We start from the raw sequence: 19,376 nt of genomic DNA on the forward strand, positions 1-19,376 counted from the left end.
TTGGTGGAACGCTTACGCGCACACATTTAAACTCCAATACGTCTCAAAATGTGACAGTTCCACATTCTGCCCTCTGCACTGACACCGCGAAATATGGGCGCTCAAATGACATAGGAACTCATTCTCTCCCTTTCTCTGTCTCTCTCGGGCTGCCTGTGTTTCCGCAGGGTAACTTTTAGCAGTCCCCCCACCAGTAAGTACGCAGAACTCAGTTCTTCAACAAATACGTGCTACATGTGTGCAGTAGACCAAGCACTGCCCTGAGCACTGGTTATATGGTAGTGAGTGAGACTGCATAGGCCCTGCTCTCCGTGAGCTTATGTGCCAGCAGAGAATATAGATACCAAACAAGAAAACAGACGGTCAAATGGGGCATTCCAGGCAATCGAACTGGCTATGAAGAAATCAAAGCGAGTGATGTAACCATCACTGGCACTCATAATCCCAGTTTGGAGAAAGAGACCCTCTTTCTCTCAGTGCCTCAGCTGAATGACTCTGTTGATGCTTCTTAGGACACATGCCCACACCTGAACCCAACTCTTTGTTCTTAGGGATGGTCAGGAATGGCTCATTGGTCAGTGTGAGTCACATGCCCATGCTTCTGGCATATGGGGCATGACTGATAGTCCCATGAGAATCATCCGAAGAGGACCAGGTCTGGTTCTGTGATGGAATGATGTAGGGCATAGAGAAAAGCAATAGCCATCACGGAAGGTGTCTGCTGGGAACCAGGAAGCCAGCTGCCTTTCCTGGAGCAGAGATCCATGTGGTGCCCGCCCCTAAGGACATTAATTACCCCCTACGGGCAAAATCCCACTGGACTACAAACCCGGCTGCTCCTCAACCAACCTTGGGAGAATCCCTCTGCTAAAGATCCATGCTGTCCCTACAGGTGGGATCTGCTTCCCTCTATCCTCCCTGTCCCCAGATCAATAGACACACCCCCCAGGAGGACACTGTGAGAAGTCTGTGAAATGTGAGTCAAGTCCTAGTAATTAGTTAATTTCATAGAGAGGAAGAATATGGGGCCAGTTATCATCCACAAGTCTTAAGTCAGATGTCTGCAGAGAAGCCACATTAAGACAACACTCACTGAGGGACTCTTCAGTTTGGACGGCTTTGCCATTTCCTGCTGTCAGTGGTCCATCAGGAATTCCCCACACATACCAAAACCCAGTTCAAACTGATTATTAACCCCATTTTATAGCAAAAAAGAACTGAAAACATTGAACATGATGAACATGAGAGAAGATGGCTAGACCTTCTCATGGATTCCTGACCCTGTCGTCCCTGAGCATTAGCAAGGGTGTCCATTTTCCTATTGTTATTTTCCCCCTCCCTATCCTCTCCCTCCTCAGACAGGGAGAAATAATGTTACAGAGACAGAACAAGAGATGGAAGGATGTAGGACAGGGCCTCGGATTCATGCAGGAGCCTACGTGTCTACCTTTTCCAGATGAGGAGACTAAATAATCACTGAATTTGGTCTGTACTCTGCTCCTTTCATGGGTAATGATGCACTTTTGTCTGGGAAGAATTTTTTTTTCTTTCTGGGATTTGTAAGAACCAAGAAGCAACAAAGGACCTGTGTAAAAAGGAGACAAAGAGTCACCAGAGCCTTTGTGGCTTGAAATCTGAGTTTCAGACACACTGTTTTTGTTTAATAGCTACTCCCGGTAATTGTCAGGAATGGGAACAGAGAAGGACGAGAGCTGGAAAAGAATCTTCGACAGTTGGTGGGGGCAATAAAAGAAGTGAGGTGGATTCCATTGTCAGTCGACAAACATTGGCCAAGCCTGTCACTGCACATGCAGAGGTGGACAAACACAGGCCTCACATTCAGGAAGCCGGCAGTCAGGCGGTTAGAGACTGAGGGATAGTGTCACTTTAAAGGACATCCCATGGGAACAGAGTGTGTGTGTTTCACGCGAACTGAGCGCCAGTCTGCTCCAGACTCTGCAGTGGGCGCCTTGACACTTCTTGTCTCGTGGATCCTCTGAAGCAGGCATTCTTATTTGCTTGTATCGGATTGGAAAATCGAGGTTCATGCACATCAAGTTGTTTAGGGGACAGAGTTGAGAGGAAGCAGAGGTGAAATTTGCTTTGTTCCTCTGCCCATCAGCACTGCTCAGTGTCTGCTCAGTATGTTAAACCTATTTGCCTTACTGAGTAGCCCCTCTTCAAGCCTCTCCGTGTGGTCCAGCCAGGACCGCAGCTTCTTCTCTGGGCTGTGTCGTCCGACCCATCCTACCCTTCTGCCTCAGCCTGCGACCACCTGTAGTCCCCAGCTTCCATTCTTGTTTCTTGTTCCCCCTTCCCACACAGAGACTCCATTTTCATCCAGCCTTCCTAGTTCGTAAGGTGGCCATTTTGTGAAATCCAAACCCAGATTTCTTTCGTGACTTGAGGTGCACATGCGACGTGCCTTCATGTGCATCGATCCATCGGTTCTGGGCTTGACCATGAACTACAGGGTGGTTTCTGTGACAGCCCTTTTGTAGATGAGGGGCTGTCTCCATGGTATTAGGCAACTTAGCACAGGCCAGCCGCTGATGGCAGCCGGTGTGTGGGTGGGTCTGCTTCTCCCCTCTCTCCCATGCAGCGTAATCCTGAGGATGACAGGGAAAAGGACTTGTGAGACTATCATCCCCTCCTGGAAATACCATACAAGGGGGGAGCACAGAGGGAGCTTCAACTCCTTCAAGAGAACATGACAAGCTGTTTGGCCCTTAGACAAAGAAGAGGGGAATATATTTCTCCATCCTAAAGTCCACATTAATAGGGCTTTTATAAATGATTTGCTGTAGACAGAATGTGAAGATTATTGAGAATGTCATCATCATGATTTCCATTCTTGAAGCAAAGGGCAGCGATTGAATACTAAATACCTGCCAGGCACTGTGGCACTCAGGAAGAATAATAAGTCATGCTCCCTGCCAGCCCAGAAATTCACATTCCATTGCTGCCAGGTGCAGGCATGTAAATAAATAACTACAAGAGTGTGCAATGAGTCCTCCATGGAGTTAAGTGCAAGAATTCTGTGGAGCATTGAAGAAGGGCCCAGCAACAGCCCTAGGTATTACATTAAGAATGCTTACAGGGGCGCCTGGGTGGCTCGGTCGGTTAAGCGTCCGACTTCGGCTCAGGTCATGATCTCACAGACCGTGAGTTTGAGCCCCGCATCGGGCTCTGGGCTGATGGCTCAGAGTCTGGAGCCTGCTTCCCGTTCTGTATCTCCCTCTCTGTCTGCCCCTCCCCCGTTGATGCTCTGTCTCTCTCTGTCTCAAAAATAAACATAAAAAAAAAAAAAAAGAATGCTTACAGTGAGAATCAGAAAACCCAGTATGCAGGAGGCTTAAACTAAACCCCCTATATTGGGGGAGTTTAATTTCTTAGCGAAGAATACTGCAGTAGATACAGACATTGCTTTGTGAATAGCAGCGCGTTGAGCTCTTTCTCATAGTCACAGGATGGCTGTCATGGTTCCAGTCATCACATCTCTGTTTACTGCAGAAAGGTGAGTGGGGTGGGAGGAGAATGGCATTTTAACTGAACCTTATTATTAGGAAATCAAATATATGCTTCCCCGTGTATCTTTTTGGGCAGTCCTGAATCATATGGCCCACCTTGGCTGCAAGGGGGTCTGGGAAATCAGAGAACAGGATCATCATGTTTAGCTTAGATCTTAAATGGATCATGATCCATTCACAGGAGCTGGCAGTTGCAACTACAGAGTTAGTGTTCTGTCAGGAATGAAGAATGGGTTGGAGAGACAGACCTACTGGGAGAGAACCTTCTGCCACAAGTGGTCAGGCAGAGATTTACAGAAGAGACATGCATTTGAACTCAGCCCTTCAGGACGAGCAGGTCTTCACGTGAAAGAGAAGAAGTAAGGACTTCTGGGGAGGGGGCTGGAGCATATGCAAAGGCACCAAGTCATGAAAGACAGGCTCAAGAAATACCAGGAAATTCTTTTAGCCTGGAGATAAGAGCAGGAATTGTAAGTGGGAACCATTTTGCAATAGGCTTAACTACCAGGCCAAGGAGGGTAGGTGTTATTCTGTGAGTCATAGAAAATCAGGGGAGGTCTTGAGACACATACCCACTTGCCAGATACCCCTTATCCCCGTAAACTTGGAAGACATAAGGCCCATGTTCTTGCTCACCTGGCACTTGCATGCAGGCTCTGATGTCTTAGCATTTTGGTACCATGCGTTATTTTTATGAACCCTCTGGGTTCTGAGTGCTTCAGAAGCTGAATTTTTGAGCTCTTTCCATAGCCTTGTCCTTGTATTGAGGTCTCGTTTCTACCTTTAAAATGCCTTTTCCTTGATGGGCGATAGAGTCTCCTGTTTCTCCTTTAAACAAGTTGACTTCTGCTGTCTGTCTTCCCAGATGATGTTTAAGTTTCTTGGACAGTAATCAATTTCTGTCAATTTCTCTGGCTCACTCCAGGCTGACTCCAGGTCTGCACATACACTCAGCCTTTACAGACATTTCAGACCCAAGCAGATCACGCCCACGGGGCCCCTCGGTGCCTGGCAGCTTCTGCAGCCCACCTGGCCTGCAACCTGGATACCTCCTTCTCTGCTTCCTTCCAAGCTGGAGATTCAGCCCCTGTGTCTGAGAAGGCCTAAACCATCCTTCGGCCTCAGTATCCCAGGGATGGGTGAGGTCCCTGTGCTTGGAAGGGGAAAGTAGGCTTCTTTTATGATCCTATAATTTTTCAGTAAAACTCACATTCATTGCTGTGAATGGAGTCATTTGATAATTATAGACATGAGAGAAATGAGAGAAGAATCCCTAATGTCTCTCTCCCTCAGGTTCAAATCCTGACTCTTCTGCTTCCTAGCCATGTAACTTAGGGCAATTCGCTGGATTTTCCTCACCTGTAAGATGGGATAAGGAGACGATCACTTGTAGTGTTGAATGCACATGTTAAGTGAGCTATGACAGCAAAGTATTCAGAGCAGTGCCATGGCACGTTCGCAAGCCTCCCATATATGTTAGCTGCTGATACTGAGTATTCTTGCCATGCCAATGTGCCTCAGTAATGGAGTAAGTTATGATGGGTTTTTACCACAAGTCTTGGGAGACTCACACGCACTTACCAGCTCCTTGCAAAAATCTATTTTTGGGACACATTCTCCAGTGTCACTCCATCTCATGTGTGAAAACTTGTCACCAAATGTCATCTACACCGCCAGCTTGCTGCCCCCAAGCCAGCAATGATGGGTGATTCTGTCCCTCAAGGGACCAGGAAATGACATTCCTCAGTCGTCAGACAAGCGCTGATCAAAATTATCAGCAATACTAATCCTGAGTCAGATTTTCAGAGGCAGGCATATGGTTTAGTGGAAGGAACAGTGCCCCAGGAGACAGATCCTGGGCACAAATTCTCCCTCTGCTGTGTGGCTCTGGACAAGTCACTTTCTCCCTCTGGGCCTTGGTTTCTTTATTATAGCTCAGGAACCATCAATAACCGCCTGTCTTTAACATCTCTTTAAGAGTACACATCATACCTGTAATTTAAAATGGACAGCTATGTAATATCTGCCTCTCTCTCTCTCAGTTGTAAGTTCCAGAAAGAGAGTCATGATCTCTTGTGTTCATCTCTGCATTCACAGCCCCTCTCAGTGCCTGGCACACAGTCAGTGCTCATTTTTAATATATATTGAATAAATGACTGATGTGATAGAAAGAAAAAGATTTGGGAGCACGACAGACCTGATTTTGCATTAGGATTGGTTACTTAGTGACTCTGTGTTAGGCTCAGCCTCAGAATTATCATCTGCAAAGATGGGGATAATAGAAATAACTTTACCAAGTTGTTTTGAGGGTTGGATGTGAAAATGTCACACATGCACACATACGCCAACCATGGCCTAATGTCTAGGGTATGATGGGTATTAGATAAACATAGCTATCATTTACTTCTCTGGAGCCTAGCACAGGGGAAGGGAGTATGCTGTGTCTAGCTGATTAAAAACTAAGGAGAAAAAGGTAAATCCGAATATACATTGTTTCTCCCTGTTGAAGAGGCTCAAGTTTTTTGAGTCAGATGCATATCCCTCAGCCTTCCTGCTGGCTTAGCACTTGGCAAGCACCAGGATCTTTGGGTGAGCTTCCCTGTCACAGGCCACCCAGGTGGCAAAGGGTTTCCCAGAATCCCCTTGGTCTGCCAGTGTCACCACCGTCTTCTCCCTCTAACTTTGGCTAATTTTTATAGAACACCAGTCACCAGTATTTACCTGGATGCAATAGGCAGACCTAACTCACTCTGCAGACACAGAACAGAGTGAGGCATGATGGGTTAAGAGGTGGCCTGGAGTGGGTCGGGGGCATCTGGAGGCCTGGGTCCTCATTGTAGCCTTGACTGAGTCCATACTCACCACGTGATCTTGGGCAAGCCACCTCCTCCATAAGCCTCACTGTCCTTGTCTGCAAAGCTCTCAGCCCACAGCGCCGTGTGTGATAGCAGTTAGGAAGCTGGGGTTCGGGTTTAGAGCTGGCTTCGTGTCTCAGCTCTGCCACTTACCCACTGTGAGACATGGGCAAGTCAAGTACCATCTCCGTAAAATGGACACTAGGACCCAAATGGGCTTATTTGGGGGATGTGATGACGCAATGTCTCCAAAGTGCCTGGCAGATTTGTGCACAGAGAGTGAAGATTTGTTTGTCTGGGGACACAGAGGCTAGCCCTGATTTTTACTTAGTGTTAAGTTTCTCCCTGTTGAGGAAGTTCAGGTTTCCTGAGTCAGATGCATATCCATCAGCCTTCCTGCTGCCTCAGCACTTGGCACACACCAAAATGTCTTGCAGCAAAGACATGATCCCCACAGGGTGTGAGTGACACCAGCTCGTATGCAATTATTTTAATGCGTGGCCCAGGACCTTCTCCGGCCTGGGTTGTGTGTTCTCAGGGGAGAGCCTTCCCTCTCCTTCCCTCTTGCATCCTTCAGAAGGCACAGGAAGAGAACGCATTGTGCACACTCCTGCTTCCCTGAAATGCAAGTGCCACCAAGTGGCCTCATTCCAGGAAGGGTCTGCTGGCCGTTCTGCACTGTCCTGAATGCTAAATACTCTCTTCCTGACTTACTGCTCCAGTGGACTTCAGGCTGGCAGGAGAAGAAGGGAGGGCAGGATGCCAGTAGGCAGGCTGCTGCCACCGTCTTTGAGGAGAGAAGAGAACCCACATAAGGTGGGCCCACTCCGGCCTACAGGCACTGGGCCGGGTAGGCATCTGTTTAAACCTCTTAGCTACTCTGTGGAGTCAGGGTTACTGATTCCCACCTTGCACACGAGGAAACTGAGGCCCCAAGAAACAAAATGAGCCGCCCTGGGACACACACAGCTAATGAGCGTAGCTGAGATTCAAACCCAGGCTGGCCTGACATCCCGGGTTCTTGCTCTGCCATCACCCCATTCTGGTCATGGGAGGGCAGGGGGTGTGGTTTGCCCCAGTCAGGTCTCCTGTTGTTCCCTTTGCCTTGAGAGAGGGACTTGGTCTCGCAGAGTATTTGCCCAGCCAGCCTCAAGGGCTGTGGCTGCCATACCTCCAGAGGACCCTGAGAGAGCGGGCAGGGGGAAGTAGGCCTTCCAGACCTCTCTAAATGGCAGCCTGTTGAGGCTCCTGCAGAAAGAACGTGGTTAAAGGAGGGAGCCAGGAAAAGACTGAGCTCTGACACCCCATTCCCTTCCTCTGTCTCAGTGTCAGCTCTGCTGGTCCCCCCACCACGTGAGGCGAGTTGGAGAAAGGTGAGAGCTAGTTTATTTCTTCTGTGATGTGACAAGGCATCAACAGGGAAGTTTTTACAACCTGGCTTCTCCTGTTCTCTGCCCTGTGGACAGAAGAACGTGGGCTTTGGAATCAGGTTTATTCAGACTTAGGTTTGAATCCCGGCTCCCGTGTTTACCAGCTCTGTGGCCTTGGGCAAGTCACTTCTCCAGTTTCTTCTTTACAATTGCATTCCTGGGATGCCTGGGTGGCTCAGTCAGTTAAGCGTCTAGGACTCTTGGTTTCTGCTCAGGTTATGATCTTGAGGTTTGTGGGTCCCAGCCCCGCATTGGGCTCTGCACTGACAGCATGGGGCCTGATTGGGATTCTTTCTCTGTCTCTCTCTCTCTCTCTCTCTCTCTCTCTCTCTCTCTCTCTCAGATAGATTTAAAAAAACATTTAAAATTGAATTCCTTGTTCAGGTCACCATAAGGATTAAAAGACGACAAATACAAAGCTGATGGTGAGGGGTCCCCCCTGCCAAGAGCATGAGCTGTGCCTGCTGGGAAATTCTCCTAACTGGCGTCACTTGCTGCCCGTCCACCCTGCCACTCATGTCTTGTCCAGTATAGTCAGAGGATCCTACTCAAACATGGAGTTAGTAATTTCCTCCTCTGTAAAATCTCCAGTGCCACAGCTGAGTTCTGAGCCTCCATGGAGCCGGGCTCTCCCTGCGCCCCGAGCATGGCCTCCGTGGAGCCAGGCTCTCCCTGCACCCTGCTCACTTCTGCAGCCTCATCTCCCACCCACCCCACCCAGCACCTGGGCTCTGGCTGCAGCACATGACTTCTCATTTCCCACCGGTCTTCCCTCTGGCTGGACTGTGCCACCACCATCCCCTCCGTGCCCGCCCCTGCCTCCCAGGAAACTCTGCTTCATCTTTCAGGCCCCAGCAGGTGCACCTCTGGAGCTCCTCTTCTAGAGCTTCCGTTCTCCACGCCCCTCCCTCCATGGTCACATTCTGAGTCCTGTTTGTGGATGCCTCTCCCGCCCACCGCCAGCCAACCAAGGGCGAGCACTGTCAGCAGGGGGCGCTGCCCCTCTCCCAACCTGGTACAGGGTTGGCACTTACTAGCCAGCCTTTATTGAGCGCTCACACTTGGCCAGACACTCCTTACATGCTTTACATGTATTAACGAGTTGAAGGCAGCTCTGAGACGGAGCATCCCTCAGTCCGGCTGGAGGCAGGAACCATACCAAATATTTAAACAGAGAATTTAATTTTTTAAAAATGGCAACTACACATAAAGTGTTGATTTGGTAAACTAAGTAAAAATAGAAACTCGCAGGAAACCATTACCACCCCCCGTGGCTGAAGGAACAGAGGGAGAGGTGGGGGGATTCTTACAGCTTGGGGCTGGAACCCAGACCTGGGCTGGGGAAAGCAGGCAGCTCCAGGGCAGACGAGGAAACTTGTTCTCAGTGTTGGGAAAACTGCAGAATGATTCTAGCTGCTGCTAAAGGGAGGACTTGCCACTGCCACCTTGAAGAAAGGAGGGGGGTGGGGCGCCCTGGTGGTTTGGTCGGTTGAGCATTGGAGTTCAGCTCAGGTCATGATCTCACGGTTTGTGGGTTTGAGTCCTGCGTCAGGCTCTGTGCTGACAGCTCCAAGCCTGGAGCCTGCTTCAGATCCTGTGTCCCCCTCTCTCTGCTACTCCCCGGCTCATGCTTTGTCTCCCTCTCAAAAATAAACATTGAAGATGGGGCGCCTGGGTGGCGCAGTCGGTTAAGCGTCCGACTTCAGCCAGGTCACGATCTCGCGGTCCGTGAGTTCGAGCCCCGCGTCGGGCTCTGGGCGGATGGCTCAGAGCCTGGAGCCTGTTTCCGATTCTGTGTCTCCCTCTCTCTCTGCCCCTCCCCCGTTCATGCTCTGTCTCTCTCTGTCCCAAAAATAAATAAACATTGAAAAAAAATTTAAAAAAAAAAAAAAACATTGAAGACAAAATAAAAATAAAAATAAAGGAGGTAGGGTGATGCTTGCAGAAACAGGAAGCAACGGGAGGGCCACATTCCTTTTTCCTTCTCCCAGATTGTCAGTCAGTCTCCCTGTCACGGCCCCTGCTGGCAGCATCTAATGGGAGGCAGCTGGCAAGGCAGAAATAGGGTTTGCAAAGTCCCTGCCTCAGCATCACAAAGCAAGCTTGGAGCTGAGAGACAGAAGCTAAAATGCTGGCACGGGCGGCAGCTGTTGCTCTCCCCATTTCACAGATATGGAAATTGAGGCACAGAGAGTAAGTCACTTGTCCAAGATGAAGGAGCTACCTAGACCAGAGCCAGGATTTGAACCCAGGCAGTCTGGCCTTTGCGCCCTTCCTCTTCAGCACTGTACCATAGATGGTGAGTGAGTGAGTGAGTGAGTGAGTGGACAAGCCACCAACACTGCTTAGCCCGGCGCCCAGCCGAGTCTTTGCACAGTCCTCCCGGCCTGACGGCCCCTCGTCGCCCGGGCAGGTCATTCACTGGAACTCCCCCAAGAAGCTGCGGGTGAAGAACAAGCACGTGGAGTTTTTCCGCAACCTCTACCTGACCTTCCTGGAGTACGACGGGAACCTCCTGAGACGAGAGCTGTTCGGCTGCCCCAGTGAAGCCGATGTCAACAGCGAAAACGTAAGTGGCTCGTGGGGCCTGGGGGTGCGGGGCAGGGCCCCCGAGATACACAAGCCACCACCCTTGCCCCAGGCGGTGGGGGAGGCAGGTGAGTCAGCACATCCCTGCCGTGCTCCCCGCCGCGGGTGTAGAGGGGCCGTGCCGGCCCAGACGGGGTGAGGTCGGAAGTGAGTGTCCAAGCAGAGGAATCAGGACGAGCCGAGCGCCAGTGAAACAACAGATGCCGTGTCTCTCCATAGCCGGGAAACTCTGACATCCTTGTGGACCTGGCAGCCACAGGGGAGACCCTGGCTTCAGTGGTCAGTGCCCGGGGGGCATCAAAGATTTGCACAAGTAGCTGGCTCCTTTAGGGTTAGCAGAGGTGAAGAGAGTGTTAGGTACGTGGCATGGCTAACACCTCTACTTTCCTGTCTCTTCACTGTTTATAATCGTTTATATGTTCTGTCTCCTTTGATGTTTGTAGAAACCCTCTCCCCGCCCCCCATCAGAGTTGAGAAGTTGAGGCACAGAGAGGTTAAGCAGGTTGCGCACAGCAAGCAAGGGGCGAAGTTGACAGTGACTTGAAGTTCTGGAGAGCAGGAAGGGGGGAAGCAGCAAGCTGTCATGGAAAAAGCAGGGCATGTAGGGTCAGGCCGACCTGGGTTTGGCTTTAACCCCTTCCAGTTACCAAGTATGTGACCTCTGGCAAGTTACTCGACCTCTCTGTGCTTCCGTTTCCTCAACCGCCAAATGGGGACAAAAACCTTAGAGGCGTGTTTGAGACTAAGCACGAAATTGCATTTGAAGCACCTGGTTCAGAGTCTGCTGTGTTAGACGCTCAATAAATATTTCCTCCCTTGCCTTGACCCTTAGTATTAGACACAGAAGTAACTTGTTCATGTAGTCAGTCGACAAACATTTACTGAGGGCCTTCTTATGCTGAGCACTGAGTATTCATAGGTAAAAAAAGGACGATGGTCCTTGCTCTCACTGTGCTAATATTCTTATGGGGGAAACATAGTTGATAACTACAAGAACATTCAGGAAAAATGATCAGCCAGTGGGAAATACTACATAGTACTGAGCATATTAATGACGAGCTGGCTACTCCGCTGGTTTGCAGGGTCTGGAGGGCTTCTTTGAGGAGGTGATGGTCCATCTGAGACCTGAGTGACAAGAAAGAGCCAGTCATGGAAGAGCGAGGGATCAAAGCCACAATGAGACCCCTCCTCACACCTGTTAGAATGTCTATTCCCAAAGAGCAAAAGGTAACAAGACTTGTTGGGGATGAGGAGGAACCAGGACGGTTGGTTGAACGTACAATGCTGTGGCTGCTGGGGGAATCAGTATGGCAGTTCCTCAAGAAATTACAAATAGAACTGTCCCATGACCCAGTAATCCCACTCTGGGATGTGTCCAAAAGAATTGAAATCAGGATCAGGATCTCCAGGCAGTGTCTGCATTGCCATGGTCGCTGTGGTATTACTCTTGACGGCCAGAGGTGGAAATTACCTACCTGCCCGTCGACAGACGAGTGGATAGAATGTAGTGTATATATACGATAGAGTATCGTCCAGCCTTCAAAAATAAGAGGAAATGTTAGCATTCGTGACAACGTAGGTGAACCAGGCAGATATGATGCCAGGTGAAGGAAGTCAGTCCCAGAAGGATAAATACTGCATGATGCCTCATGTATGTAGATGCATCTAAAATAGTAAAAGCTGGAGATGTAGACCACAGAATGGTGGTTACCAGGGGGCAGGGGGAGGGGCCGTGGGGAGCCATTGTTCAGTGGGTGTAAAGTTAGTTGCACGGCATGAATGAGTCCCAGAGACTTGCCTGTACAATGTAGTGCTTACAGTTAACAGAGTATTGGGCACTCAAACGTTTTAAGAGGTAGACCTCATGTTAAGTGTTCTTAACACACACATACACATACACACACACTCAAAATCTAAGAAGGTTTTGGGGGTGATAGATTTGTTTATTACCTTGATTGTAGTGAAAATACATGAACGAATGTAGCGTATGTTCAAAGTCACCAAATTGTTATCATTATGTGTAATTTTCTGTCAATTATACTTCAGTAAAGCTGGGGGGGGGGCAGGGGTGGAAGGGCAAAGGAAGTACATTCCGGGGGGGGGAATAGCCAGTGCAAAGGCCCTGGGGTAGGGCCAGGCCCACACGAGGACCTGAAGGATGGCCAGGGTGGCCAGGGGCTGGAGGGGGAGGAGGAGAACACGAGAAGCTGAGCAGCAAGAAGGCAGGAGGCAGATTGGAAGGATGTTGTAGGCAGGCTAAAGAGTCAGGATTTTATTTTGTTACTATTATTGTTATCGTTTCTATTCTTATCTTGGATGTCATGAGAATTCTTTTAGGCTCCCAGTGGCAGGGGAGGGTGTGTGTGGAAGGTCTGGAGGATGCGCTCGGCTGGACCTTTATCAGGACAACTGGTCCCAAGGCCCCCCTGCCCTCTAGTATTTGACCCCTGAGTCACAGTGGACTCCCCTCAAGCTCTGGCCCTCCTCTGCATCACCCCATGCCTTTGTCAGTGTCTGCCCTTCCCTACCACTGGCAGTAGAGGAAAGAAGACCATTAAGCACTTGAACTCTGGCTTGAATTCTGGGAAGCACTTAGAGGTTTCGACAGACACCGTGTTCTGGTTTTTCCTTCCACTCTCTAATCAGTATTTGCCATCATTGTCAATATCTAAGTGCCCATTCGGCACTTTTGTCCCCAAATACTAAATGGAAACTGTTCTCTTGCCTTTGTTTCTTCCTGCATAGAAGAGGCTCAAATAAAAAGCCTTGCAGGATGAAGCCATCGGTTAGCTGTCCCTATCAGTGAGTTCCCCAGGTGTTCTCTTCTGTGTTTTAGGAGGTGAGACTCCCTTTATAAATGACCCACCTGGTTCTCCTACCACCAGCTTCCCCCGGAGGGTCATCAGGGTGGGGAAGTCGTCAGTGGTCCTTCTCAGAATCTGTAGCCGCATTTATTTGCTCGACAAGCAGGTGTGAATGCCAGCCATCTGCCAGACCATGCAGGACACCGGGGTTGAACTCAGAGGCTGGCCCAGTCCCTGTACGTTAAGTCACTTGCTGTGCAACAAGTGTTAGCGCTGCCAAGGGGGTGGTCTCTCCGAGTAGAGGGAGGGCCACAAAGGAGAGAACAGCCCTCTCGATTGCTCACTGCAGCTGTTGTCCCAAACACTCTGCCCTTGACTGTGCACTAGCCACACCCACCTCCTTCTGCTCCTTCTGCTCCAATCTCCTTCCCATGGCAGGGCCTTTGTGCTTGCTTCCTTCTGCCTGGAACACCCTGCCCCCAGGTGCCCAAGTGTCTCAGATGTGGCGTCCTCAGAAACTCCCCTTGACCTGCCCCTAACCTCAAGTAATGCTTCAAGTCACTGTCTGTGATGTGCTCCATTTTCCTTTCATCTGAGCACATGCTACTGTCCACAGTTAGTTGGTTCATACAGTTGTTTCTTTTTTCTTCTTCTTCTTTTTTCCCTAATAGAAGACCAGAATATAAGACCTTTAGAGACTTCGTCTTGTTCCTCTCTTGGGACTCCTTCCTCTAGCAGAGAAGCAAGGACCTCATAAGCACTTAACAAATATTTATGGAATACTTGAACAAATAAGAGAGATGAAGGAAGTCCCAGGTAAAGGACAGAGCAGATAAAAAAGCAGGGCATTCACAGAGAACGTGCTGGCAGCTGGTATCCTGGAGCACAGACGTGTTGACAGTGATGAAGGATGAAACTGATTAGAGGGACCTTGGCTGCGCTTAGGAGTTTTGACTGACCTGTCAGTAGTGAAGACCCACTAAAGGGCTTTAATCAAGGTCACATTTATATTTGAGAGAAATCGCTCCATATAGAGAATACAATAAGAGGGACAGGCTGGAGGCTGGGAGGCCAGTTAGACCATTGCCACATCCCAGGCAAAAGTGGAGGTGGGGCTCTGACCTAGGGCAGCAGCAGCAGGGACAGAGGGAACAGCTCAGAACGGGGGAGCAGTAAAACTAGCACTCTAAGTCAAGAGGACAGGTTCCTGTGCCCTGCAGCTGCCAGGTTCCTGTGGCTGAGCCCGCCCCCAGTGGCAGGGGCGGGGGCGAGGAGAGAGGCTGTAACATTGTGTCCCTGGAAAGGCGTCCCTGTAGGGAGTTCCAGCCCTGGCCCTCTAGCATGTCAAGTGTCACCGGCAAACACAGCCAGAAGGAAAGGGTAAGATCTTGGATGTGGGCCGAAGCCAGATACTCCCAGCTCTGTGGGAAGAGGTCATTAGTAGAGCTTTGACAAGTGCAGTCTTGAAGAAATGAAGTCGGGAACCTCTTCGTGGGACTGCAGGTCCCAGAGGGGAGAGGGCTCCAAAGGGAGTATCCGCTGGGCAGATAGTTCAAACAGTCACCGGCCACAGGACTAGTGATCCAGGGGGAGTGTTGCAAATCGCAGCCTGCTCTAGTGAGGGATGCAGACACGCAGGGGTCGTTCTTCAGTGTGAGAAGTGACAGAGCAAGGTTGTGCTTCGATAGTACACGAGAAGGCCATTCCATACACTACAGGAGAGCAGGTGCATCAGGGAAACCTTCCTGGAGGAGGTAAGAGTTGAAGGCCAAAAAAGGAGGAATGAGGGGGTACAGAGAGTAGACCTGGTGGGAAGGAGGGAACAGCACAGGCAGTGGAGACCAGAGGTGAACACAACAGGGCACATGCAAAGGAAGGCAATGTGAGAACATAAAAAGCCACACGAATTCACCATTATTTCTTCACCGGGGCGGTGATGAGAAGACAGTGGGCTCCCTCATCACAGATCACTCATTCAGCGGACATATGGCTCAGAGAATTCATGCGAGGCCTCCGAACCTCAGTTCACCATCAGACAAGTGGGGACAGTGATGCCTTTGTCACAGTGTCTTATGCATAATTTATGTTAAATCACCAAAAACGGGACTCAGCACCAGGAACACAGCATTCACTGAGGTGCATTTTTTTACCAATTGCGATTCCAAATCCCTCTGATACTGAGTCCAGATCTGTTGTTCCACAAATGGTTTTCAGATTTTATGAACATTTTTCCCGGGCAGGCCTGGCAGAGAGAGGAACACAGCGTTGCTTAGAGCCCTTGGTGTAAAACATAGCAGGGGACTGTCACCTTTGCTCTGGGCCAAACAATCCCAAATGGATTTCCCACCAGGTAGGAGATTCTGGGTGAGAAGGAGAGCCCATGTGGCTGACTTTGCTGCCAAAGAGTAAATACATTCAGAACCCAATGTGATGGAAGGAACAGACCCCCATTTTCGACTGTGTTTGAGGTTCTTGCTTGAGGACAAGATGGTTTGGTTTGAAGAACAGGTTCCATCTGTGGTTTAGATGAACAGCCGATGGGACACACAGTCTCTCCTGTCCCATAACATCTCTCCCTGGAACCGATAATTTATGCAATGCAGTAAGCATTCAGTGGGCATTGGTTGTTATCTGAAGTTCCAGTGGAGTCCAGAATTCTTTACCTTAGCATTTCCGTCCCTTTTCCTCAGCAACCCCGTCCCTCAAGTGTATCCAGGAAACCCTGGGGCTCCTCAGAACACCGTTGGATGATCACAGATACTCCCCACCCCTAATCCATGCAAAAATCCTTCTACAACAACTCTAACAGGCTTGCATCTGGCCTCTGTTGGAATCCTCCCAAAGACAGGGAGCTCATCACCTACAACAGCTTACTCCACTGTTGGAAAGCTCCAGATGCTAACCTGTTCTTCCTTATGTTGAGTGTAGCCTTCCCTTCTGAGTCCTGTCCTCTAGAGCAATGAAAATAAGGATATACCCCTGTTGTCCCTGACAGCCTACCAGATAGGGTGGCGTGTTTCCATACATTGGTGATTCAGAAACCGCAACTCTCCCTAAGCATTGCATTTGTAAAGTGATGTTTTATCATCAAGAGTGCCTTGTTCTACCTAAGGGAATTTTCCAGATAAAGGAAGCTCACCTTTTCAAATGCAGAACCATTAGAATACAGGTGTGTTCATCAGTTTGGATGGGAATCTTCGTAAAGTACACATGCTTCCTTTAATAACTAAAGTATACTAACCTCAGTTTACAATTTTCAGTGACTAAGGCGGCACTGACTAGACTGAGGAGGCAGGAATTGGCCAGAGGAAGGAGGATGCTGTTTATCCTGGCAGGAAATGGCCTCAGACTCTCCTGCTTATTCTGCAAATTCTTTTCTGACAGCTGTCACTTTGAGTTCATCAGCTTCAGAACAACCTTTTCTGGGCTCACCTCCCCGTTCATCCTTCCCCTGGCAGCTGAAGGAAAAAAAGTAAAAACAATTATATGTAAGTCAGAAAGACCCTAGTAAAAGAATCACACATTTGTGTGTGAGAAGTTAAATTATGAAACATAGCAAACATCCACAATGTGCCAAAAAAAGAAAAAACAACAAAAAACTGGACACTGATGAGTTTTCACCTTTATGTGGAATTGTAAGTCAATGGACATTGCAGACTTGGAGCTTCCTTAGCACATGTCCGCAGCAGACATCACTAATCAATGACCCCTCTCTTTGTACTTGGGCTCAGCCCCATCCCCAGCATCCTTGCCAGGACAGCGCTTCAGGAAACCAGCACCAGTCTCCAAGTGATGACATAAGAGATGCTGGAGCCTGTTGAGTCTCCCTGTGCCAGGCATTAGTCACTCTAGTGTCTCCTAAATGGGGACAGCTCTCTGTGTGGCTTCAAGACTTTTATCTGCTTTTTCTAGCAGCCTCTGCCAATTGGGGGTTTCCTGCAGAAAGGGAAATGCAGCTTTAATCTTCACTGCAGTCGAGGGAGGTAGGCTTTATGAGTCACATTTCACAGATAAGGAAAGCAAAGCTCAGAAGGGATGAGTTACTTGCTCAAAGTCAAACAGCTCCTAAGTGGTGGGGCCATGATTGGAAACCAGGTCTGTCTTACTCAGGAGTGATGAACTGGGGCCGTGATTCCCATGTGGATGGAGCTCCGTATAGAAAATGAACATAATGAGAACTGCAAGTTATTCGGTGACTGTCCTCATGGTTTTTACTTATCACCACTTCTTACTCTTAGGCGAACCCTGCAAGGTAGTTACTGTCTCCATTTCTGGAGAAGGAGGTAGCGGGTCTGAGGAATCAAATCATGCAACAGGTTGATGGCAGCGCTGGAACCTGTATGCAGCTTGACGCACAGCCGAGTGGCCTTTCTACAAGTATTTAAAACACTCCCCGATCTACAAGTGTAGTACCTGCCCTCTACCCCAGCATCCCTGTCTCCCAGGGCTCCTGCCTTTATTTTTCCCCACAGCACTTCTCACCACTAGATATATTATAATCTTGACTTTTTATTTTGTTGATTATGTCTCTCCCCGCTAGACAGGAAGCTCTGTGACTGCAAGGATTTTTGTCTGTTTCATTCATCAGTGTATCTTCATGCCCATAAACGACCGCCTGGCACCTGGTATGTGTTCAGTAAATTTTGGCAAACACATGAGCTATTATAAGTCCTTCTCTGGAAGCACCTGTGGTGTACTGGAAGGACCCCTGTGCTCGAAATCAGAACAACTGGCCTGAAGACTAGATATGGGGCTTTAGGTATAACTCTCACCTCCCATGGCCTCAATGGGCTCACCTGTAAAATGGTCCATAATAAATAAGCCCAGCTCAGGCTGTTGTGCAGGTTGATGGGTTTAAGGTGTGTGGACTACTGCACATCCACAGGAGGCCAGGTTCAGCGCGCTGGCCAGAAAGCTTGTCCTGACACCTTCCCTTCCAGCTGCTCTGAGAGCGCCCCCTCGCCTCTGAAAGGATGGTTTCCAGACTCAATGCCCTCATCCTACAAGGGTGGCAGGCTGCCTGTGTGGGCCACGTTCCCTCATACCAAGCCCACCAAAAAGAAAAGACCACAGCATCACCGTGGCTCAATTAGAAGTTAAAAATAAGACATATATAAGTGGATTCTATAAACACTTTACAGCATCCGTCTGCGCGGCAGGGCTGGGGAACAGATGGCTCTGGAAACAGCTGTATCCCAGAGAAACCCCAGAGGAAAAACCAGAATGCATTATTGCCCTCACGTGCGAGCTGCATGTCACCAGCTCTTTGCTCACGTGGTGGGCAGAAGAGCCCTTGGGTGGATGGCACCAGGGCCCTAAGACAGGCTGCCCAAGGCCAGCCTCTGGTGGCCCTCCACAGGCATATTCCGTTCTGGAGGAGCCCAGAAGGATCACAGTGTTTGCCTGGGAGGCGGGGGCAGGGAGAAGAGGAGGAGCCACGGGGTTCTGGTGCTCAGGGGATGTGTCTGGGTGCTAGGCACGCCATGGTGGCCTATCTGCTTTGTTCCCGTCCAGCTCCAGCATGCACGCATCCCTCCTTCCCGCCCCAAGGCTCTGGCTGGAATCTGTCCCAATGTGCCAGGTGCTCTCCCTTCATGTGCTTTTTTTTTTTCCATGTGTATTTCTTTTTGAGAGAAAGAGAGACAGAATGTAAGCAGGGGAGGGGCAGAGAGAGAGGGAGACACAGAGACTAAGAATCCAAAGAGGCTCCAGGCTCTGAGCCATCAGCACAGAGCCCGACGTGGGGCTCGAACCCACAAGCCATGAGATCATGACCTGAGCCGAAGTCGGCTGCTTAACTGAGTAAGCCGCTCAGGTGTCCCTCCCCTCGTGTGCTTTTGCAGCAGCTCCCTGCCTTCTTCTCCTGGACTTTTTCTCCACTGGCCAGCTCCTGGTGCCGTACCTAATAGGGCAGCTCTGGAGCAGGGTTGCCACATGTAAGATCTTAGGAATACTAAATATGAGATTTCAGGCCATTTACTTAAACTCTTTGTGCCTCAGTTTTCCCTTCTGTTAAATGGGCATCGTAACTAGTGCTGCCTGATAGGCTCAGTGAGAACTAAATATAAGAGAGCTGAGGAACTTTGGGCAGTGTGGCACACAGCACATGCCCACCCCCCCCACACACACACACACACTAGGTTTTGTTGGTATTTTGGATACACAGCA

General features: G+C 49.5%; 1 protein-coding gene across 1 annotated transcript in view; it reads left to right on the forward strand.

Annotated features, from left to right (window-relative positions):
- Positions 1-19,376, forward strand: part of LARGE1 (LARGE xylosyl- and glucuronyltransferase 1) — a 548,933-nt gene that overhangs the window by 481,778 nt on the left and 47,779 nt on the right. Inside the window, exon 10 of the mRNA XM_086712419.1 lies at positions 10,229-10,384. Within this exon, the coding sequence (XP_086568545.1) occupies positions 10,229-10,384 (156 nt within the window). The remainder of the gene's footprint in view (positions 1-10,228; positions 10,385-19,376) is intronic.

This window comes from Puma concolor, chromosome B4 (assembly GCF_028749965.1).
Source record: "Puma concolor isolate L17-30 chromosome B4, mPumCon1.1.hap2, whole genome shotgun sequence".
NCBI classification, from domain to species: Eukaryota; Metazoa; Chordata; class Mammalia; order Carnivora; family Felidae; genus Puma; species Puma concolor.